Source organism: Astyanax mexicanus, chromosome 4 (genome assembly GCF_023375975.1).
Source record: "Astyanax mexicanus isolate ESR-SI-001 chromosome 4, AstMex3_surface, whole genome shotgun sequence".
NCBI classification, from domain to species: Eukaryota; Metazoa; Chordata; class Actinopteri; order Characiformes; family Acestrorhamphidae; genus Astyanax; species Astyanax mexicanus.
The window spans coordinates 14,263,243-14,287,986 of NC_064411.1; the positions used below are offsets into that span (position 1 = coordinate 14,263,243).

General features: G+C 38.3%; 4 protein-coding genes across 7 annotated transcripts in view; 2 read left to right on the forward strand and 2 right to left on the reverse strand.

Moving 5' to 3' along the window:
- The window catches only part of LOC111197413 (zinc finger protein 239-like), a 414,061-nt gene that overhangs the window by 341,088 nt on the left and 48,229 nt on the right, over positions 1–24,744 (forward strand). The gene's annotated exons all lie outside the window — the stretch shown is intronic.
- LOC125801169 (zinc finger protein 585A-like) overlaps positions 1–24,744 on the reverse strand; it is a 418,011-nt gene that overhangs the window by 91,763 nt on the left and 301,504 nt on the right. The gene's annotated exons all lie outside the window — the stretch shown is intronic.
- The window catches only part of LOC125801216 (uncharacterized), a 201,941-nt gene continuing 178,010 nt past the window's right edge, over positions 814–24,744 (reverse strand). Inside the window, exons 2-7 of the mRNA XM_049477591.1 lie at positions 2,508–2,662; positions 2,285–2,378; positions 1,584–2,181; positions 1,328–1,502; positions 1,001–1,224; positions 814–901 (exon numbers count right to left, since the gene is read on the reverse strand). Coding sequence (XP_049333548.1) covers positions 870–901; positions 1,001–1,224; positions 1,328–1,502; positions 1,584–2,181; positions 2,285–2,378; positions 2,508–2,632 — 1,248 coding nt within the window. The 5' untranslated portion in view covers positions 2,633–2,662 and the 3' untranslated portion in view covers positions 814–869. The remainder of the gene's footprint in view (positions 902–1,000; positions 1,225–1,327; positions 1,503–1,583; positions 2,182–2,284; positions 2,379–2,507; positions 2,663–24,744) is intronic.
- On the forward strand, positions 5,983–15,377 carry LOC125801160 (uncharacterized). Of its 2 annotated transcripts, XM_049477389.1 has the most exons (5): positions 5,983–6,369; positions 9,983–11,009; positions 11,296–11,451; positions 14,717–14,803; positions 14,902–15,377. In XM_049477389.1, exons 2-5 carry the CDS (start codon positions 10,002–10,004, stop codon positions 15,211–15,213), a joined length of 1,563 nt encoding a protein of 520 aa, XP_049333346.1. In that variant the 5' UTR covers positions 5,983–6,369; positions 9,983–10,001; the 3' UTR covers positions 15,214–15,377. The 2 variants fall into 2 exon arrangements, with proteins under 2 accessions (XP_049333346.1, XP_049333347.1); XM_049477390.1 differs by lacking the exon at positions 5,983–6,369 and having other exon boundaries at positions 9,447–11,009.

Sequence of the window (24,744 nt, forward strand, 5' to 3'; positions counted from 1 at the left end):
GGTAATTTTTATATTATTTTTGTTGTTCTTGTCATTATTATTAACTGTCTGTGTTTTTGTTGTGTAGAAGGGGACATTATTATAATTATTATTATTATTATTATTATTATTATTATTATTATTTGTGGGTAGCACCCAAGGCAGTGACCAGGGTTAAAAAAAAAACTGCTTTAAACTACCGACAAAATATTTTACTAAATTCTGGCTATCCACTACACCCATCTTCTAGCTAACTAGTTGTTTTGTTCATTATAGCTGACAGTAGGTCCTGCAATCCTAAATTAATGAACACAATTTGAAAAAGAAAAAGTGATTAGCTGATCAGGTACACCTGGGCAAGCTGAACATTACATATATATATATATATATTTTTTTTCCTTAAACCCTGACACCCTATCTGTCTAATTCCTAAATTAAGCTGACTAACTCACAAGCTGTATTTTATTAAGTGCACTGAGGATTTGATCTGTGCGTTTTGATTCAGAGACGAGTCTTTTTAACCAGCTATCAGAAACAAGCTCATCACAGTTTACATTGTTAGCTCTGTTACCTTTCTTTTAGAAAAATCTCTGTATATCCAGATTAGTTTTAATATCAGCTGCTGCTAAAACTCACAGCGAGGGGGAGTGTTTCCCCCCACCAGCAGACTCTCCTCCGAGCTCCGCAAAACAAGCAAGCTAATTGCCTCTTTCTCCTGAGAGGCGGAACTTTCTCCCTGAACCAGCTCCATGATTGGCATTTAGAGATTCACAGCCATACATCTGATCTGAGATCTGATCTGGGAATCCACCTGTTTCAAATATTATCCCCCCCGGTTCCTACGCCAATGTTATTGGTTAGAGTAAAAATTTTAAAGCATATTTCTAACATTACGCAGTTCTTTCGGCATTATTTCTCGAACCTGAAAAATAAAGCACACACACAGAAAAAGATAAATAATTGCTAAATTGTTTAGATAAAGAATAAAAATAAAAAATTAAGTAAATCAGTATATACTTACTTTTGTTCTCCTTTCTAAACTTTTGACTATGTAGAGTGACATCCTTCTGTAGATCCTTCAGGCACGCCTTTATCTGTGCATGGATCCTTTGGAAGTCCCTCACACTGAGTTTTGTTTGGGTTGCAGGCAGGTTGTTTAGGAATTTGACGAACTTGTGGATGTTTACTAGATTAATTCTTATGGTCGTGGGTTTCATTCTGTCTGTTTTAAGAACCTCCACCCACCTGTAAACAATAGAACATAGAACAAAATACAAACACAAACAAAGTGTTAATTTAAAAAAAAACACAGTTGGATAACTGGATAAGTATAATTTTTAATACTTACTCTGCAATCTTCGTTGAGTCGGCTAAAAAGGAAAAGTCCCCCTTCAGGAGCTTGCCCTCTCCTGCAAACAAAAGAAACCTGCGGACGTGGCTCCGGCAGGTATTGCCGTTGTCTTTCACTTTGCTTGAAGGATTGGCCCCGACACAGAAGACAAAAAAGTCTTGTAGGACTTGTTCTGCAAAACATAATGTTTACATGAATAAAATTGGAAAACATTTTTGCCTTTAATATGAAAAATGATAATAGATGCACGTACCATATTTTGGGGCATGCTCTGTTTCAAAATCATCCTTTCTGGAAAATTTATTTCGGAGCTTCTTTTGGGGGCTTGCCATGTAGAGCTGCACCAGCCTGGAGAGCTCCTGGCTTTTATGCTGGCAGTCCTGCCTGGGGCATTCTCCCTTACCCAAACCCAGACGTGCCTTGAGCTCCTGATTTTCTCTCAGGAGCCGCTGGCAGTCTGTGTTTGAGCAGTTGGGTGTGAGGTCCTGGGTGGTCTCCGCCGGCGCTGGCTCTGGTTTGACATCTGTGGACATTCCAGGTGTTTCAGTGTCGGTTGGGATGACTATGGACGTCCCCAGGACTTCCGCTTTCAGGCGGGAATTCCCCAGAAGTCCCAGGCATCCCGCTTGCAAACGGGAGGTCCGTTGATGTCCCTGGCTGCAGGCTGGGTCCGCCGCTGCTGGTGCGTCAGGGGGTGGTCGGGTCCATCGGTCATCCTGGGTGGTCTGCCTGCCGCCCAAATCCAGCACGCTGACCATCAGCACTTGGGGATGGGTTTCCCTCAGTTTTCCTAGCTGTTCCAAGATGTATTGATTTTTGCACCTTGTGACAATGCTCTTAGCTTCATCGGACTATTAAAGACATAAACAAAAAAGAAACATTAGCTAATAAATATTATTACTAAAAGTATTACTAACATCTTGTAATAAAAAGCGAACAATTTGTTTCACATACCGTTTTATCAATGTGGCATTCTGCGTAATGCCTGTCGAGCCTTTTAACCGTTTTCCCGCATTGAGGCTCTTCACATCGGAACAATCCCTTCACGCTAAATATTAATAATATATTTTAGTTTATTCAATTCTATATAAAAATATGTTTAAATAACATTTTTTACAAGTAGTCGAGTATTAAGTATAAAAGTTGCGATTCTGTTATGTTTATAAGTAGTAATTACCGTCCGCTGGAGAGGCTCAGGAGCAGGGCCTTCTCTTTGGGATTCGCCACGTTGTGGAATCCCGTCAGGTGCTTAGGAAGATTCGAGTATGTGACGTGGCAAATAGGGCACTGCTGGTGCCTCATTGTGTCCTCTAACCAAAAATGTGCCGATTTCTGGAAAGAAGGTGGATTAAGCGTTATAAGCTAATTCTCGTTTTTTAAGGAATAACGGGGAGCAGTTGAGCCATTAGCTGTGCCTCGCTAATCCTCCTTCTGCTCTCTGATATCACGTTCGCTTTTGCGCAATAACAATATTTTTTTTAAATATACAGTACAGGCCAAAATTTGGATACACCTTCTTATTCAATGAGTTTTCTTTATTTTCTATTTACATTGTAGATTCTTACTGAAAGCATCAATACTATGAATGAACACATGTGGAGTTTTGTAGTTTAACAAAAAATGAGCTGAACCTCCACAGTCACCGGACCTGAACCCAATCAGATAATTTGGGGTGAGCTGGACCACAGAGTGAAGGCAAAGGAGTAACAAGTGCTAAACACCTCTGGGAACTCCTTCCTTCAAGACTGTTGGAAAACCATTTCAGGTGACCACCTCTTGAAGCTCTTTGAGAGAATGCAAAGAGTGTGTGTAGCACTTTAGACAGGAACGTGTGACACATGTACACTAAGGTTACACAAATTAACAATATGGACCATAATAATGGACCAGTTAGGTTCGTTCTGGGAGCAAAGTACATGAAATAAATGAAATTATAACTTGTGGCAAGTTATAAAATGTATTAAATGTTATTAAAAATGCAGTAATCACAAAGTATTTTTCCCCAGAAAAAAAAAAATCTCAATGACCAAACCACAGGTAAATATTCACTTTCAGTTCCAACTTTAACCTTTCAGTGAAAGTATCAATTAAACCTAAACACCCATTTCTTGTTCCACAGATTCATTTATTTAACCTTGGTAAGTATTAACTGTTACTAATAATTACAGACAATTACCATTATTTTATTAACTAACTAATTACTAATAACTTTCTTCTTTTCTAGGTTCCCTGTCATTATTACACTTATTTTAGTAGTCTAGTTTCAGAGTTAGAAATGTATTACCTATTTAAGAATCCTTCAGATTAAATATTTAGATCAATTAAACCAAAAACACACATTTAACTGTTACAAAATAACAATCAGTAAATAAAATAAAACAGAAGTGCATCACAAATCTACGGTGGCCGAGAAAGCCCAACGCAGTGCAAATTGAAAAGCGCTGCAAAAGCACAAAACACATCCATCAAAATTACAACACAGGCGCAGCAAATAGAAAAACGCGCTGCAAATAGAAAAACGCGCTGCAAAAAGAAAAACGCGCTGCAAATAGAACCACAACACAACAGAAGTGAGTCACAACACAACGGAATTTTCCCGGGGGACTTTAAAAGATGCTGTACCAGCTGTGTACAAAGGACCATAAGTGGCAAACAAGCTTCTGAAAAGTAAGTTATGTTTATTACCTGTGATTACCACGGTTGTATGCATATTATTAAAAGTTCTGCTTCACAAAACGCCTTGTTTGCCACTTATTGTCCTTTGTACACATAGTGAAGTCCGAGACGTTACTGAAGACGCAGCTTAGCTGGTACAGTATCTTTTAAGGTCCCCCGGGAAAATTCCGTTGTGTTTTGACTCACTTCCTTTGTGTTGTGGTTCTATTTGCAGCGCGTTTTTCTATTTGCAGCGCGTTTTTCTATTTGCAGCGCGTTTTTCTATTTGCTGCGCCTGTGTTGTAATTTTGATGGATGTGTTTTGTGCTTTTGCAGCGCTTTTCAATTTGCACTGCGTTGGGCTTTCTCGGCCACCGTACAAATCAAATGACAAAATAAATACGTCAGTAACCAATAAACTGTTCCCTTCTTTTCACAGATCTCAAATCTTTAAATAAAATAAATTTTACTTCTCATGTTCTGTTATATCAAAAGTTCAGTCCACTCAATAATCAAGAAAAAAAACTTACCTGTTTAAGTTACATGAAAACAGTGTCTGAGTAACTCATATCATCTCTACTGTTCACACAATTACATTCACATGTCTGTGGCTTAGCAATAGCTTTACATTCAGCAGCATTATTACAAAAACAATACCCAAATACTCTGAATACAGTTTAATAAGTGCTATTTTCCCCACAGTTGTACATACACATTAATACAGCTTCTCCCACAGCTTATTTAGCAGTATTAGCTTAGCTGTTTGTAATGCACTCAACGGCATTAGCTTAGCACAGTGAGTGGCGTTAGCCGCTAGGCTAATTAGCGCTATTTTACAGCTCTATTTACTCTTGGCTATTTCAGTCTAAAAACACACTTTTCTGTGTTTTAACACTCACCGAATCTCTCCCGGTGTTCTTACACCATATTTTAGACGCAGTTTGAAGCAGAGTTCTCCGTCCACCTTCAGGTTCCCCAGGGCTAAACAGGAGCGTTTGGGCAGCTCACAGTCAGAGAACTTTCCTCCCTTACTCCACACGGTAGATCCACAGGTTCAGCAGCGGCACTCAGCTCTTTACTGATTGTTTCTGATTAAAAACGCTGAGTTCTGGAGATTTCTAGTGTTAGTGTTCTTAATATTACGAGCTGAAACAGTCTGTTCAGAAGCTCTCTCTCCATCTCCGTCTCAGAGAAGTTTTTCTGAGTTCACACAACCAGAGTTAACGCCCACTTTCCAAAACATAACCCGCCTCCGTCTCTTAGAGGAATATAATTGGCTGCTATTTTGTGCGTTGGACCCTCTGAGAATTCTGATTGGCCACTTTGAGCGCGCTGAACTCTCTACGAAGTCTGATTGGCCGCTTTTTAGCGCCAATTTTATTTATTTTGTGAAATAATTTAAAACGAAGAGTTTTTGTCTTGACTATTTTTAATACTATTTCAGAATAAATAAAAATTATAATTTTGGAAAAATATATATAATTATAATTTATATAATTTGCATTCTCCACTTATCCACTTTATCAGTGTCTTTGTGACCCATTTAAGAAACTGGAATATAAAACATGTTTTCAGTTATTTCACCTTTTTGTTCCTAAAAAACATAACTCCACATGTGTTCATTTATAGTTTTGATGCCTTCAGTGAGAATCTACAGTGTACATAGTCAGAAAAATAAAGAAAACACATGGAAAAAGAGAAGGCGTTTAAAGTAATGTCAGAAGTGTTCTCATAGATATAAGATATTTTCGAAATTTAATACAGATTTTTTTTATGTGTTTTCTGAATTTAATGTTTATGTGGCATCATATGATATGGCTAGCACAACTTCTATTAAATAACAGAAATAGCGTTTTAGGGTCGCACAAGTGCTAGGATGCACGTGATTTGCAAAAAATCTCTTTGGTGAACAAAGACATGTATGTGAATATATTCCCTAACTACCTAACCATTAGAGTTACGTTAGGAAAAATGTCATCATTTGGTCCACCTACACTGTAAAAAATGATTTTTTGACTTTGTAAATACAACAAGGACAATTAAAGTAATTTCTACATGAAAACATCAATTCTGAGAATTACTCAAAAATGTAATGTATAATTCAGTGTAATACTTGGAGTTTCTGCGTAATTGTGTGTCTTCCCATTTAGTTAAATACATTCAGTAAATTTAACTGTAGTAACTGTAGTAAAAATTACTGAAATGTTGTCATCATTACATTAACTAAAGAAATTCAAGTAAAATGTTGCCAAAAGAACGCTCGTGTGACGTCAGACGTTAGACACGCCCCAACTTAATGCGGGCCGCTAGAGTGTGGCTCTGGGATAACAGGTACTGCCTGTCAGATGATTGCTGAACGCGTCTTTCTTCATCCTTTTATCCAGGTGGGAAATAAGTAAATGTTGAAGTGTATAATGTGATATGGGTATAAGAGTGTTGATATGGGTATAAGTGTGTTGTGTGTAATATGAGCCGCCCCGGTATCGTGTTAGCGTTAGCTACCGCGGCTAATTAACTCGGCGCCTGGCCACCGCTATTGTTTGCTAATTTCTCCGGATAGCATTTAGCTAACCCCCCAGCTTTATGACAAAGTGCCCTAGTCTATTCTCCCGCTAGCATTAGCTACCTCCTCTCAGTTACCATGAGGCTAGCCATGTTTACTGTGTATTATATGACTCCCGTTAGCATTTGCTAACTCCTCAGTTACCACGAGGCTAGCCGAGCTTACTGTGTAGTCTATGGCCCTCACTAGCATTAACTGCTTGCCTCAGTTACCACGAGGCTAGCCGAGCTTACTGTGTAGTCTATGGCCCTCACTAGAATTAGCTACTTGGCTCAGTTACCACGAGGCTAGCCGAGCTAGTATATGGCCCTCACTAGCATTAGCTACTTGGCTCAGTTACCACGAGGCTAGCCGAGCTTACTGTGTAGTATATGGCCCTCACTAGCATTAACTGCTTGCCTCAGTTACCACGAGGCTAGCCGAGCTTACTGTGTAGTCTATGGCCCTCACTAGAATTAGCTACTTGGCTCAGTTACCACGAGGCTAGCCGAGCTTACTGTGTAGTATATGGCCCTCACTAGCATTAGCTACTTGCCTCAGTAACTATGCCCTTGGCCAGCGCTTTTCCGCGGGGGTTTCACCTTTTGCCTCAGTAATTACTTGTGTGCGTGCGTGTGTGTGTGTGTGTGTGCGCGCATGTGCGTTTGTGCACCAGAAATATAATTTTACAAGTTTTTTATTTTTATTTTTTACCCTAGGTGTCCCACCATGAGGTGGCTGTGTAAACGTTGTAGCTTTGCCTCAAATAAAAGGGTTGATATTTTCAAGCACTACAGACTCAAACATGGAAACAGTGGCCTTACTCAGTCCATACCTTGCCTATATTCTAATTGTCCTTGTTCATTTAAGACGTTTAATGCTCTCAAGCTCCATCTATCCCGTCATCATGTGGAATCAGTTGCACCACCAAAGGTGGTAGTTTCGTTCAGTTGTCAGCGCTGCAGTTTAGTGTCCTTCTCTTCAGAGAAACAGTATTTTGAACATTTACACAGTCATCTGAAGAGGTTTGAAATTGTTCAGTGTGTGTTCAAAAACTGTAACTTCAGTACAAACATCTATTCAACCTTTTGTACTCATAAGCACAGAAAACATGGCACACACCAGCACTCGCATGAAGACTTTAGACCTGAGCTCCTGAAAACACATTCAGATACTCCTATCATCCAGCATGATCCAGTGATTTCTGAAGTGGATACAGAGGTTTTTGTTGAACCATGTGAGGATTTGTCTGAAGTTATACAGGATAGACTTGGACTGCTCTTTCTAAAGTTGGAGAGTTGTTACAATGTGCCGAACAAGTGCATTGATGAAATTGTAGATGAGTTACAGTTCATATCCTGCTCCTCATCTGGACCGGTTTTGAGACATGTTGTCGAGTCAACCTTCAAGAAACACAACTGTGAATTGGATTCAGTTCTTTTAGGCGATTTGGTGAGCAACTTGTGTGAGTCACACCCTATTAGTTCAGCTTTAAGGAAAGATGGTCCTTTTACTACATCATATAGGAGGAGGGAATATATGAAGTCACGTTTTCCAGTTGTGGAACCGAAAGAATACATTCTGAACAAGAAGGAAAATAAAACATTCCAGTATATTCCTATACTGCAGTCCTTGTCACAGATACTTAAGAATTCTCCAGAAAAGCATCTAGTTTGTACAAGGAGCTCAGACAGTGTGTTAAAATATCAGTCATTTCAAGATGGGTCTCATTTTCAGAAAAATGATTTTTTCGCTGCTGATGAGGATAGATTGAGTCTTATCCTGTACATCGATGACTTTGAGATCTGCAACCCCCTGGGAACATCCCGTAAGATTCACAAAGTCACTGCTGTGTATTGGGTGTTAGGCAACATCCCAGCACATGCAAGATCGTCATTGACAAGTATATACTTAGCCATTCTCTGTAAGGCCAGTGACACCAAACAGTTTGGATTTCAGGCAGTGCTAGAGCCACTATTGCGGGATCTTCAAAGCTTAGAGAAAGATGGTCTTTTTATTCCAAGTTTTGGGAAAGTGATCAAAGGCACTGTGGTGAGCGTAGTGGCTGACAATTTGGGTGCTCATGCTGTGGCAGGATTTGTTGAAAGTTTCACAGGACCTCATGTCTGTCGATTTTGTCTGGGAGAGCGCTCTATGTTTCAGACAACAGAGGTGAGATCAGGAGTTTTTCAGCGAAGAAGTCAAGAGCAGCACACCATGCATGTTCAGACAGCTTTATCAAGTCCTTCTCTTAGTCCATGCTACGGGGTGAAAAATCAGTGTGCACTGTCTGAAAAGCTGTGTTATTTTGATGTGACATCTGGTTACCCTCCTGATGTCCTACATGACCTTCTTGAGGGTGTTGTTCCCCTAGAGCTGGCATTGTCACTGAATTCGTTCATCAAGAACAAGTATTTTTCCTTGGTGGAATTCAATAACTTACTTGCTCAGTTCCCTTACAAGTGGACTGACCGAACAAACCGCCCACATTTGGTCCCCACTAATTTTGCTGCAAAAAGATCAGTAGGGGGGAATGCCCATGAAAATTGGTGTCTGCTGCGTCTTTTGCCTTTTTTGATTGGGTTGAGAGTACCTGAGAGTGATCCAGTATGGCAGGTGTTAATGGTTCTGAAGGATATAGTGGAGCTAGTCATGTCCCCAGCTCACACAGAGGAAAGCATCTGCTACTTGGACACAAAGATCGCCGAACACCGGCAAAGATTTCTGGATGTGTTCCCCCAAGACAAACTAATTCCCAAACACCACTTCATTGAGCATTATCCTGAGCTCATAAGGGAATTTGGACCATTGTCTGCCTTGTGGACAATGCGATTTGAAGCGAAGCACAGCTTTTTAAAAAAAATTGTCAGACAAACTGGCTCTTTTAAGAACATACTGTTGTCCCTCGCCAATAGACACCAACTCATGGTTGCACTGTGTCTCCATGACAACAGTGTACTCAAACAATCTGTGTCTGTTACAAAAACATCACAAGTGTCATTAGATGTACTAAATGAGGCCATTAAAGACTTGTTGCTGCGCAAGTATCCAAACGTCACAATGGTCCATGTCTCAAACAAGGTGGCCATCTCGGGTACAAGCTATGCGCCAGGAATGTTGCTGTCTTACGGTTCAACTGCAGGTTTGCCTGACTTTGCTGAAGTTTGTCAGATCATCTTGGTTTTTGATAGCATATTGTTTGTTGTCAAACTACTAAATGGATGGTACAACGAGCACCTCAGGAGCTATGAGCTAGACTACACAGGCAACAACCAAATAATTGAGCCCAAAGAACTACTTGATTTCTATCCACTGGCTATGTACACTATCGCAGGACGACGAGTTGTTACCTTAAAACACCACATCAACACTCTCTTTTAAATAAGCAATGGAATTTGGAATGGATTTTTTTTTTGTCAATGAACTAAATGGATTTTTTTTCTTTTTTTTTTCAGTGTCTTCCTGCCTGCTCAGATGTCCACCCCAGCAAAGCTACGGATCATTTTTGATGATCATACAGTTCATAAATTGCTTCTGCCATCTGGTATCCCCAGTTCTATACAGGATCTCAAACTCGTCATCCAGAGCACATTCAGCATTCCAGATGGCTTTACTCTAATGTATCAAGATATGGAGTTTGGGGGTCAGTTCTTCACATTGGCCTCCATAGAAGATGTGCAAGACATGGGTTCCCTGAAAGTTGTCCAAGTTGAACCAGTCATTGTAAATCTCAGCGCAGTGGAAGAAAAGGATGACAACTTACCAGAATCAGATGGCCTGTCATTCACATCTTTAGCATCTCAGGACACCATTTTGCTCTCATCATCATCCGATGAAAGTCCATCATACCGTTCCCAACCATGGCCAAGACAGTTCGAAATTCCACCATTTTCCTTTGACACTCAGCTTATGCTGGATGCAGGAAACAGAGCTTACCACTCCAATGGAACCCTGTTAAACAATCCGAAAGTGACAAGCAGCGTCCTTGAGAAATTAGCTGAGAGAATATTTCAATACACGGCCTACCCAACAGGAATCCAAGTGATCAATGTTGTTGAGGCCTTGGTTGAGAAGTATCCGTGCCTCAAAGAGCCAGGCTCATTCAATGGCATGTATGGATGGCAACAAAGAATCAAGTATAAAATGGGCAATTATCGGGCAAAAGTAAGAGGGCTCCAAATTGCCTGCCCAGAGCTAGAGGTGAACTCTTCAAGAAAGATGACTTCCAGTCCCAAAGGCCTCAAAAGGCCCAAAAAGGCAGAAGTAAATTATTTGCCGCCATTGCCACTAGGAGAAACAAAAGAAACAATGGAAGAAGAGAGGGTGGTTCTACTCACAGAAGTGAAAAAGACCAACAACAACAAGATCATCAGAGAGAAAATGGAGAAGACTTTTCCATATCGACGGTTGGAGGTTGTCAACCAGATGCCTGCTGTCCCAGGTGTCATGGAGAGATGGCCTGCCCTTTTCTATGAATCTCAGGTAAACATGAATGTTTGTGACACATTTTCATGGCAGTCACTAGGTCATTAGATATGTTGAAGTAAATTAATTTGCAAGGTCTTAAATCCATTGATGTAGCTTTATTGTGTATATACACACAATAATATATACACACAACTATATGAAATCAACGGTACATAAATACAATAACAAGAAGTCAAAATGAGCTAGAAAAAACATCTACATGATATATACCGTTTCCAAGCTAAAACATTTCAATGCGTGTGCCTGTGTGTTGTGTGCTTGTGTGTTTGTTTGTTTTTAGGTGAAGGAGGAGTTCAAAAGGATCACAACTATCCACCTGGACCGAACCTTTTTGACCAAGATGGATTTCTACACTCCAAAACTCCTGACAATTTTCAAGTCCAAGGGTGGGACTGCAGGCGCAAAAATGAAAAGCGTGTTGGAGTCGCTCAGTCAGGTAAAAAAAAAAAAAAAAAAAAAGAACAATCTGTTAATTTCTAACACATTTATCTTAATAATATAGAGTCTACTTACCCGTTTCATTTGTCTCACAATTTTTAAGGATGTATGTCATGGTCATCATGCCAGAGCCGGTTTGTTTGATCAGTGTGATCAACACACAATCTCTAATGGTACCGTTGTTTGTTGTCGTGGGGAGGGGGATTCAGGCTTTGTTCATTTGTGCTGTGTGCTTGTATTTGATCAGAAATGTTCCTTAAAAGATCTAGTTACCAGGAGGCACTATATGGGCACTATATTTAAAGGTGTAGTTGCACCTTGTGTGTGCTCTGCCTTTCATTTTAGTGCCCATTTTTATAGCATAAACTGCCACGTTTAATTTTGTTTACTAAACTAGGTTTTGTGTAATTGGTAATATAAGCGTATGTAAATGGTGAAAACGTGGTCGAATCTAACTTAAGTCCCCAAAAATACCTGTGGCCATGCTGAGCCTAGCTATGCTAACAGGAATAACAGCACATCTGACTGACTAGGAGGTATTGATCAGCTCATCTCAATTCAGAAAAGACATTTCATTATGGATGTACAGTGGACTGTTCCTTTAAGGTAACACCAGTTTTCTTAGTAGAGTAAGATAATTCAAACTCCGCACATCCAATACAAAGGAGTGTGCTCGTTTGGTCGCCTAAGGAGGCGTTGTCCCATCCTCCTTCTCTTTCTCTGGCATTTGGTGATGGCTTGCATAAGATGTGTGCTACCGCCATCTACAGCGCCAAGGGAACTCCATTTATTCTCAACCTAAAGACTCTAAAGGTCTCCTAACCGAAGGTCTCCTAAAGGGGTGTTCACCTGACATCACATGGATCCAGGAAATGCACGGGCTTGATGTATCTTACTCTACTGATGGTGACTCCATCTCACCTACTGTTTGGCAAATTTAAAAGGCAACATGCTGAAATGACAGGAATTCTGCAGGTGGTGTCCACTAGGGTTGGGCGGTATTGACCTTTTTCATACCGCCATACCGAATTCAAAATATATAATTCAAAATATATTTTTAATGATTTATTCCTAACGAAAAATAATTCGTTTTATTTTTGTATCATTTAATTTTTTTTTATTATTACATTTATTTAGATAGGCTAATTATTTGTGAGCAGCACTGTTTAAACTCTCTCAGTTGGACATTATGTCTGTAATTAAATAGAGCTCTAATTTTGGTTGCTCATCTTTTTTTTTTTTTTTACAGATATATAAATATCCAATAATATTTAGTGCTTCCAGCTTGCGTTTGATTTTCTGTATCTGGGGTTTTTTTTTAATCACTGAAACGCGGTGAAATGCGGGGCTGTCTGAGAGATGATGGGTAAACGAATCCGATTCGACTGACACAGTCGGGTATACAGCCCTAAACATAACCCTCTATAAATATTAGATAAATGTTCTATATAATTATACAAATATTTATTGTTAATTTATTCCTTTATTTATGGTTTGATTTTTGTTAAATTTAAAGGTAGCTCATCGTGTATTGTTATTAGCAGCTGCCACATTGCTCTTGGAGCTCAAATCTGCGCGGCAGTGGAAGGATGCTTCGTTTTACAATGAGAATGTTTGAGCATTTCCATCTTTTGCAAGACTTTTTGTAGGAAGGTCTTACATACCGGTTCATTCAGGTTTCAGGTCTCCCTTTTCATTTGGAAATCCAAAATGTTGCCAAACTGCAGTGGTGTTTGTTTGGAAACTAACTTGATAGACTCATTGCTAGCGCTGCCACTGTCTTCTAGCCTTTTCATCCTGTTATCACCACAGGAGAACCTCAACTACCAATCAGTGAGCTCCAACCGCCAACCCCTCCCGGTTATGAATGTGCAGGATGTTTAAACTGTCCCAGTTTTCAAGGTGGAAAATTGGCGCTGCAGAAAACGTCACGTGGTTAATATACCGTTACTATTTTAAAATACCGTCATCATATTTAAATACCGCGGTATACCAAAATACCGTCATACTGCCCAAGCCTAGTGTCCACAGACTATATCTGTTCTCCTTTCTGGTTGTTGATTTGGTGACATTTGTTTTTTTATGAAGTGCCCCACCTCAGGAGGAAACAGGTGGTGACTATCACCTACAGGAGTTGCTCAAGTCATGGCAAATAATAATAATTGCACAATGTAGCACAATTCATACAAGACATTGAGCTCATCAATGTGAGCTGTGGCAAGAACATCTGTTGTGTCTTTGAAGTGTACTGAACATACAAGACACACCAGGAAACAGGCTAGTCTGTTAGGTGACATGTCATACACCCCAGCAGCTTACTTCCTCCTCCTTTGGAGAGTATTTGGGCCCAACGTTCAACACACGTGGCATCTGCTTACAGCCCAGCAAAGTGGAGTGCAGTTTGCATATGCCACAGAATATCAAAATTGACTTGTTCACCATTTGCTCCCTGTGCTTTTCACAGATGCTTTAGCAGGTAGCATAACATTCTACATCCTGTCTCCAGGGTCTGTCACATTGGTTATATGTGCTCAGTGTGAACTTGCTCTCATTTGTGAAGTGTGCAGGGCCCAATGGTGAGTTTTGATATTCTCTGGCATATGCAAATTACACTCCACGGTGTTGGGCTGCGAGCACAGGCCACATGTGGACATTGGGCCCTAATACTCTACTATTGGAGCCTGTTCCTGACCATTTGAGCAGAAACATGCTCTTCAGTGTCCTGCTCTAGCTCATTTTACAGGGAGCTTGCAGTGTTTCTTCTGTACATCCTTACACAAAGGAGGAGGTAGTGATCCTGCTGCTGGGTTTTATGAACCCCTCCATATCCCCTGATGTACTAGCCTGTCTCTTGCATGTTCTGTATACTTCACAGAGACACAGCTGACATTGAAGCCATCTTGCACTACCTGAGTGACTCCAGCGAGTGAGTCACCACCTTAAAGTTCATCAAGGCATGAGACAGGCAAAATGCAAATGCAACTAAAACATCAGCCAAAAAGGAGCAGAACAGATTGGTCTGTGGATGCCACCTACAGAATCACTCATTTTTAGGGGGTGTCTTGTAAATAAACTGTCATGTCTGCCTGTTGCATTTTAAATTTAAACAACAGTGAGTGAAATGGATTTACCATCAGTGTTGCTTCCCAAGTGGACAGGCTGATTTCACATAAGAATAATTTGCTTGGAATGGCATTTCATTGTTTTGGTGTTCCCTTTATGTTTTGACCACTGTAGTTATTTATGCTCTTGTTTTTATATAGCAACAGATCGATAGCCGTGATGCGGTCATCCGTTGTCTGATCCATTTCCTGGGAGAATCAACAGAGGAGCTCATTAAAGACTACCAGGTGTGTGTATGCCCCACCCCTTTTACAATAGCAGCAGTTGGATGTGTAGGTTGTTCAGTTTTTGACCACTATAGCACTATTGTGTTGTGTTTTAGCAGGATGTCTCCAAGGATGTCATCGAACAAGACATCAAAAACAGTGTGATCAAGATCCTTGTGCTGGGCAATGCTGCAGAGGGTGCCCCGCCAACTGATGTCATCATTGTGATTGATGGTACAGAGGTATTGGGTGGTTGTAAAACACTCACCAATGCTTGCATTCTGCTCATGGGCTTTGTGTACTCACTGAATCTCAGTTATCCTCCAAAATTGAAATATACATTTGAAGTGTTTCAAAAGTTGCTTTTGGAGTTGGATGATTTAAAGTTCTCTGCTAAAGTAGATTCTCTGCGAAGGAAACTGCTAATGTAAAAGGAAAATGTGACTACAGCTCATGCAGCAGATGCAATTGACTTTATTGTGAAGTTGTTCATAACTTGTTACAAGAGGCTTTGAGTTATGCGTCTTGCTCTTGTAGGTTTATTTATTGACTTGAATAGTGTAAAAATGGGCCTGTGCAGGTTGGTGGCTTTTTTTTCTTTAAAGATTTGCACTCTTTCTTTGAATTTCATAACTGTGTACTATAGGTCCATTTAGTAAGTTCCCTCTCAGCCTTTGCACCATTTATAGGACCCAAAACACTCACCAATACTTGCATTCTGCTCATGTGCTTTGTGTACTCATTAAATGTGCATCTCCGTTTGGAGCATAACTGACCTTTCAAGTGTTTCAAAATGTACTTTTAGCATTTGGATGACTTAAAGTTTAACATTCTCTCCAAAGTGGGTCCTTTGAGAGTAAACCTACTACTGTAAGGGGAACATGCCATTGTATGTTACAGATGCTTTGAAGTCTGTTCATAAGTCTTTGAGTTATGTATCTTGCTAGGTTTGTTCAACGACTTCAATAATGTACAGCTTTTTGCCTCTTTCTTTTTTGATTTTAAAGAATTTTATTCTTTGAATATTTTAAATATTTTATTTAGTGCACTATATGCCGATTTAGTGGGTTCCCTTGCAAACCTTTTCAGTCATGTGTAGGACCCAAGGCTAATGCATTCCTCTCTACCATTTACACACACACACACACACACACACACACGAGCAGATTCTTTGACATAAATTGACCCAAAAAATGATTCTGAATCTCTGGTCTGAAGAAAGCAGTGTTCCTCATATGTGGTTGAATATTGTCTCGTGAGATGTTTGAGTTCATTTTATATCATTCTGTGATCAATTGTTTCTGGATTACTTCTCTTAATTGTATAGAGCAAGAGCTAAGCTAAATTGGGATAGAAGATAAAACTAAGACAGGTCAAGTGGACATTTGTTAAGCAGTTAACCAGTTAAGCAGTACTCTTACAAAATGCCCATAATTTTTCTGTGTGTTTTGTGTTTAAAAATAAAATTATATTTTGTGGATATTGTGTGTCTTCATTTTTCAGGGAGGTGTTTTAAGCAGTGCCCATTATTAACAAAATACTTGGAGTTTTTAGTGTAATATGTGTACTAGTTTTTTACCAGAAATTTTAATCAAAATGTAACTAAGTAAAAAAATACTTGCTTTCAGTGGTAAATATTACTTTGGTATTACTAATAAAAACTGTAAGGAGATGCAAGTAAATTTTACTTAAAAAAATGCTATGTTAAATTTACTTAGTATTTCTGTGTGTAAAACGTGTACAAGGTTTTTTTAAGTAAATCCTACTCCACATTTTTTTCAGTGTAGTCGACCTGAACAACCTAACAGTACTTTCTTCAACGTGTGACTTACAGATCTTCTTTAAGTAGCAAAATAACACTTTTGTGAACACATAAGTTCCTAACTATAGGGTAAGTCATGTTATTCAAACTACTATTAGTTTAATTAGGTGTTTATGGTTATATTTTCTTTGCATTTACCTTCTTGATGTCCTGCAGGTTCTTGAAAAGGAGATCGTACTGCAGCAGATCTTGTTTGTTGTTCACCTTGTTTAAAGTCTTACTATTTATGTATTCTGAAAGCTTTCCATAAATTGAGGTCATTCACACCTACTCCCTGTAAAATCACTCTCTGACATCACAATGGACTATCCTGATTTCTGTATAGAAGGGTACTTCACACTTGTAAAAGAATTTGAAACTTCATATGCAGATATCAGTTTTAATTTAACTAATTAATTGTAAAATTAATTAAAAGTAAAATGTATTTGTTCATAGAATTATAAAAACTTTTTTTAACTTTTCCAGAATTAGTCCAGCAAGCATTCTCATTCTGCTACAAAATATTAGCAAATTTAGACATTTGTTTTTGTACATATTAAAGGAAGAAGTTACTGATGTTAGAGAATACTTTTGCCATTTTATATCTGGTTCTGTGCATAAATATAAGACAAACACCTCTGGTTGCTTGAGTCACTTAAAACTACCCCAACAAATAGAACTTACCAAAATTTACTCAAAGGTCAGAACTATGGTTAAAGTAGAAATTGGGACATTTCTTTTCAACACTTTCTTCAATAAAAACATCCATTAGAACTAAGAAATCTTCAGGATTCTTTCAATATGTAAGAGTGCTTTACACCAATAAACCCTAAATAAAATCATGTAGTCCATATTTAATGTAAAGTTGAATATTGAACTTTGATTTCTGAAAATGAACCGAATAAGATGAGCTTTCACTTAATTGATCAATAGTACCATTTTGACCACCCCAAAGAGAAGCACGTACTCCTTGTATTAAATAATCAATGCTTCACTTTGTGATGGTCACAATGGATATTCAAACTATTTTGTACTGAAAAAACCATGCAAATTAATAATGTTAAAAAATTTACACCAAACTGATACAACCTTTTTAACACTTTATGTAATAAATGCTAAAGTTGTACCAGATGGACTTGGTCCTCACTTTTTTTTTACCATTCTATCAACAAATAAACTCAATTAATTCATTTAAAACTGATATTTGAATATGAAGTTTAAAATGCTTTTACAAGTGTGAAGTACCCTTCTATACAGAAATCAGGATGGTCCATTGTGATTCAGAGAGTGATTTTACAGGGAGGAGCTGTGAATGACCTCAATTTATGGAAAGCTTTCAGAATACATAAATAGTAAGACTTTAGACAAGGTGAACAACAAACAAGATCTGCTGCAGTACGATCTCCTTTTCAAGAATCTGCAGGACATCAAGAAGGTAAATGCAAAAAAATGTAATCATAAAATTTTAAATTAAATTTAGATTAAAAAAAAAAGTGTCTACTGGAATCAATGTCACAATTGGTGCTCTAACAACAGCACTGATCTTTCCATAGTAATTAGTAAGTGCTATTTGTTGGGGTAGTTTGAAGTGACTCTAACAACGAAATACATTTTTCTGATAAACCTGTTCACATTTCTATCTCTTCTATCTCTGAGTGTCACTCTTAACTGTAGCCATCTTACCTAAATTGAAATGTAAGTGCCAACAAGTTGGGGCATCACTTGCAGTTTGCCATCAACAGTGAGGACCAAGTCCATCTGGTACAACTTTAGCATTTATTACACAGTGTTAAAAAGGTTTTATCAGTTTAGTGTACATTTTTGAACAGTGTTAACTTGCATGGTAAATTTTGTCAGTACAAAATTGTTTAAATATCCATGGTGACCATCACAAAGTGAAGCATTAATTTTTTAATACAAAGAGTAAGTGCTTCTCTTTGGGGTAGTCAAAATTGTACTATTGATCAATTAAGTGAAAGCTCTTTAGCATTTATTACATACACAGTGTTAAAAAGGTTATACATTATTTACCATTAAAATTCCTTAAACTAATGGCTCAGATCATAATTAACTAACAGAATCTACTACATTTTTAAACATTGGTTATTTAGTAATATGTGAATGTCTTGTTTAAAGTCATTTAACATTTTATTTTAGATATTGTAGACAAATGTTTAGAAATCCACTTATTCTTATGCAATTCCACTTCTTACCTGTTTTACCTGAACATCTCCTCGCTATAATCCCTCTGAAAACAAATTCTTTATTTTTAAATGTAATATTTTACAAGCGGACTTTTATATAAGCAACTGTTGCTCATTTCACAGAGATGTTCAGCAGCAACTCCATGAACAGCTGCCAGAAAGACACGTGACTTTCCCATCAAAATAAAAGTCCGCCTATAAAATATTACATTTAAAAAGAAAGAATTGGTTTTGAAAATGATTGTAGCGAGGTAAGGGTCAGGTAAGACTCTGTAAAGTGGAATTTCACTCTGCCACTAGTGTTTTTTTAAGTAATGTTGATTAACTTACTGATTTAACAGAAAACTCACAATTTTACTGTGATGATAAACATAGTTTGCAAATATTTAAAAAATGTTAGCAAATTGCAGTATCTTTATCCACACTGTTTTATTAAGCTTAGTTTTATTAAGAAATCCCAGTTAAAATCATTAGTGTGGAATAGCAAGTGTACCACAGTAATACAGTTCTGCTGTAACTATATTAATATATTTTAAATTCAGGACACACTTTACACATTTTCATTAACCCAAAATAACACCAAAATATTCGGTATTATAAAGGAAAATACATCAGAATAAGCGAATTTCAGAAAAATGGTCCACAATTCCAACAATCCATTATTTAATTACCATACTTTAGACATTATTACATATTACTAAATTACTAATGTTTCAAATGCAGTAGATCTTGTTAATTAATGATGATCTGAGCCATTTGTTTAATTTATTTTAATGGTTAATAATGCCTAAGCTTGTCTTTTAAGATTTAATGAGGCATTACTCAACTATTTTACAGCGTTTATTACTGTTGTAAGTGTAACAGAGTAATAAAATACCTTTGTTTTAGATGAACTTTATAAAATGAGGCACTTTAATGCTGTTAAATGAAGTTTTGGCGGCCCCTGCTGTTTAGTGGTGAACTGCAGTTACGCTACGTTTGGTCTTTCTGAGCCACCGTACCTCAGCAGCGGTCTGTGTGTTTCTGTGCTTAAGAAGTGATAATATTTAAGGTGGAATTGAAAATTCAGGGAAAATGTTAAATTATTAGCTAGATTGAGCTAACGTAAAATGACTAAAGACAAGATACATACATAGATACTTTATTGATCCCGAAGGAAATTTAGCAGCCAGTAGCAGTTACACAACACAGTAGAAACAAACAAACAATAAGTGTAGTACAATACGAGAGCAGAGTGAGGGATATAAGACTCTAAACTATAAAATAAAAAATCTATAACTGAGACTTTAAAATATATACATAAATATATAAATAAAATAAGCTATACAAAGTGTGGAAGTAAGTAGTCGTAGATATGTAGTAGTGCAGTAAAAGAATAATTTAAGTATAGGAAATAGTGGGTATCACCAGATATGATAATATTAAACATAAACCTGTGCAAGTGTTGTATTTAAGTTAGGCTAGTAGTGTAGTGACCGGGGGTGCAAATGTACAGGATGTACAGTAGTGTCCAGGAGTGCAAATGTACAGGATGTACAGTAAAGTGACCAGGAGTGCAAATGTACAGGATGTACAGTAAAGTGACCAGGAGTGCAAATGTACAGGATGTACAGTAAAGTGTCCAGGAGTGCAAATGTACAGGATGTACAGTAAAGTGACCAAGAGTGCAAATGTACAGGATGTACAGTAAAGTGTCCAGGAGTGCAAATGTACGGGATGTATAGTAAAATGTCCAGGAGTGCAAATGTACAGGATGTACAGTAAAGTGACAAAGTGTCCAGGGATGCAAAAGTATAGTATATACAATAAAAAGGCAAAAGAGTCACAGGGTGTTGATGTGTAGGGTGTTATTCCAGTACGGATAAAAAGGCTGTGATTTAAGAGAGCACATTTGAGACTCGTTTCTCATCTGTCCTATCTCTTCCGGCTCCACTGGGAGGAGTTAAAGAGTCTGATGGCTCTCGGAACAAACGATCTTCTCAGTCTGTCTGTAGAGCAGCTCTGTGACAAGAACCTGCCACTGAAACTGCTCCTTTGGTCCATCACAATGGAATGCAATGGGAGACCAGCATCATCCATGATAGAGAGTAGTTTGAGCAGTGTCCTCCTTTCTGCCACCGTTACCAGAGAGTCCAGCTCCACGCCAACCACGGACCCTGCATGCCTGACCAGCTTGTCCAGACGCATCTCGTCCCTCTTCTTCATGCTTCCTCCCCAACACACTACAGCATAGAAAAGACAGCTGGACACCATGGTCTGATAAAACATTAGCAGGAGCTTCTGACAAATGTTAAAAGACCCCAGCCTCCTCAAGAAGTAGAGCTGTACAGGATGTCTGTGTTGGATGACCAGTCCAGCCTATCATCCAGATGCAGTCCGAGATACCTGTAGGTCTTCACCATCTCGACATCAACTCCCAAAATAGATACCGGCTGTGTGGTGGCCTGGCCCTGCAGACGTCCACCACCATCTCCTTGGTCTTGGAGGTGTTCAGCAGCAGGTTGTTCCTATTGCACCACGCCACAAAGTCTTCCACAAGATTTCTGTACTCCTCCTCCTTTCCTTCCCGTATACATGCCACAATGGCAGTGTCGTCCGAAAACTTTTGCATGTGGCATGTCTCAGAGTTGTACTGGAAGTCTGAGGTGTAGAGTGTAAAAGAAACGGGGAGAGCACAGTCCCCTGTGCTGCAGACCACAGTCTCTGATGTACACGATACATTTTGTTCAGATAGCTGGTTTACAGGCTTTAGTAACATTTAGTTAGAGTAGATGAAATTGTGGGTAACGTTAGCTTCTGTAAAACTGCAGCAGGTCTTGGAGCTGCTCTGAATCTGCTGGTGTAGAGCTTCTGCTTCTCTCTGGCTCTGCAGATGAAGTTGGGCTTTGAGCCGATGCTGAGATACGTCACCGCGTCCGCTATATTGATTTAGGTTACTGTATTTGATTAATATGTGTGGAAACTTTTATAATTTAATGTAATTTTCTGTTTACGTCCTTTTAACTCAGATCATTCAATTCTCACTGAAATATTAAAAAACAAATGAAATTTTACATTTTAAAATCTAATAATTGACCTCTATTAAGAAAACAGTAAATAATAAATATAATAAATATTGTGTGACACTGGCAGCCAGGTTGCTTTCTAAAACTTTGAATATAGAAAGTGAAGAATAGCCAGGAAAGCCAGGAAATTACAGATAAAGATATTTATAAGATAAAAGGAGACACCTTTATTGTAAACAAAAAAGAATTCAACATAGTACAGTATTAATAGTATGGATTAGTGCATTTCAGTGTAAAGTGAGATACTAAAGTAGTAGTCAAACATGGGATTCAGTAGTGGACAGCAGCAGAGTTTATGCTACATATATTTTGCGGCTGCAGCCTGCTGACAGTCTACTGCAGAACGAGCTAAACTTCATATTATAATGTCTATGGATTTAGAATGGCACAAAAGTACAGAAGCTTTTAAGGTAATATAAAGGTGTCCCAGTATTTCCCATATAGTGTAACTGATTTAGGTAATTCTCTTCAGTTAATTAACAAGCTTTTATTTTAATACACTACATTTTTTCTTTTTTTTTTCTTTTCAGAAATTAAAATATTATAGGATTTCTCCTGAAATCTATGAAAGAGGTGAAGCACAAGCCATCCTGAGGAATCTCCAGAACACGCAGAAATTGTTTGATACATTTAACAGACAGAGGAAACCAAGTCCCGACATGGAGGAACATCAGCACTCTGTCAAGAGTTTTACTAAACAGAGTGATCTCAAAAAACACCAGCGCATTCACACAGGAGAGAAACCGTATCACTGCTCAGACTGTGGAAAGAGTTTTACTAAACAAAGTCATCTCAAAATACACCAGCGCATTCACACAGGAGTAAAACCGTATCACTGCTCAGACTGTGGGAAGAGTTTTAATCGACAGTGTACTCTCAAAAGTCACCAGCGCATTCACACAGGAGAGAAACCGTATCACTGCTCAGACTGTGGGAAGAGTTTTAATCGACAGTGTACTCTCAAAAATCATCAGCGCATTCACACAGGAGAGAAACCGTATCACTTCTCAGTCTGTGGGAAGAGTTTTACTCAACAGAGTCAACTCAAACAGCACAAGTGCATTCACACAGGAGAGAAAACTATCCCAAATTTGTTCCACGCCAATTAAAAGTGCAAATCCTAAATCTTTTGGACAGAACACCTTATCCTACACAAATGTATTACTTGTGTCACTTGGGACTCGTTCCACCAGAAACAAACATGAACTGAATTTAACAATGGATTTTACAGATTCAGCCAAAATGAATCTTATCAAGGGATGATGTTTACTGAATTCCATGTTATGTTTTTTTGTATGTTTGATATTCCATGACATTCTTCGTGAGACAGAGCTCAGTTTTTAGGGTAGTTACAGTAAGAGTTCAGTTCTGAAGAAGGGAATGTCGTTCAAGTTTGAACTACGGCATTGCCAGAGCTTGCTCCAGACATTAGATTAGCATTAGACCAGATGTCATAGTTGTTAGGAGTAGAGTAGGATTCTTGCAACTATAAGATTTTGTTGCTGGAACACCCACTACACCCACTTTACCTTTTTTTGGTGGCCTAAAGGAATTTACTAACTCCCACCCCCCTGGACACACACATACCACAAACCCCATTCAGGATGCACTGGAATTAGAATAAAAGTTGATGGCACTTTTCACAAATCAAACCTACATTTCAAATGACATATCTGACTTTTTCATCTCTCCAGTCCTCTCAAGAGACCTAAATGCTAGTTGGGTAAACCTTGTAAATTTTTTGATATTCCTCCAGCGAACACTAATCCAGACAACCGTCAAACTTTGGACTTCTACGACCTTAAATAGTCACCATCTGGGACTGGTTTGGTTGAATCCTTTATAAATCTCCATGTAGTAAAGACAACTCATTTTCAGTTGCTTGGTTGTAAATAAGAACCGGCTTTGTAGACTTAAAACAACTTAGTTCATCCTTTAGAAATCCCCACTTAATAATTTTCATTAATCTGACAAGTTATTCCTTTCTATACCGATATTATAACATGTTTTTATTTTCATTCTCATTTACCTTCATACACTGTGATTTGATATCTAATGGCTACATTTTTGACATTTTAATGGATTATAAACTCATATCTGTGTGATTTAATAAAATTCTTTTTAAATTACAAAACCTTTAATTTCAGTGTGTTTTCTGGATAACTTGGTTAGGAAAATTACTGTTCCCTGTAGAAGAAGACACGCCCCTGATATGTCTTGTGTTATTAATTAATTGATTCATTAATCTAATTTAATTAATTTAACATCTTAATTAGCACCAGGTATTAAACTGCAGAGCTCACTACACTGAACAGATTTCAATTTAGTTACGCCTTCTATACATGTAAGAATGCATGAAAACATTCTGTCAATCTGCCAGATTTCTGAAGCTTTTTATAAAAGCACTTCATCAATATCTGCTTCTTGGCTTAATCCAGTACCACACATTTTTTTTGATGGCAGCGGGGGTCCCTTTAAAATAACCTTTGAAAACTCGTCCAAATGTGCCTTCAACAAAGAGATCTTCACGGTATCTGACCTGAGATTCATCAGCGTATGGAATGCAGGGAAGTACACTGTATTCATGAACATGAAGAAACTCAAGTAAGAATGCATGTTTACCTTTTAGTTTAAAATTGATTTTCTAGGCTATATTTATTGTAGTTCTACTAACAAGCTGGAACCACTATGAAAACATTGGAGGACGCACATTGGAGTAACACTGCATTTTGTGATGCATCTTGGAACTGATGTTGGCTTGAACTCCTGGCTGGACATTCAAAAATGTCTGCATCTGGTTCCTTAGAGTCCAGTAATTCCATAGAATGAGCCATGATTGGACCCTCAAGGTCAGAAAGGCCTCCTGCATCTGGGTGGGGGCAATGCTGACTC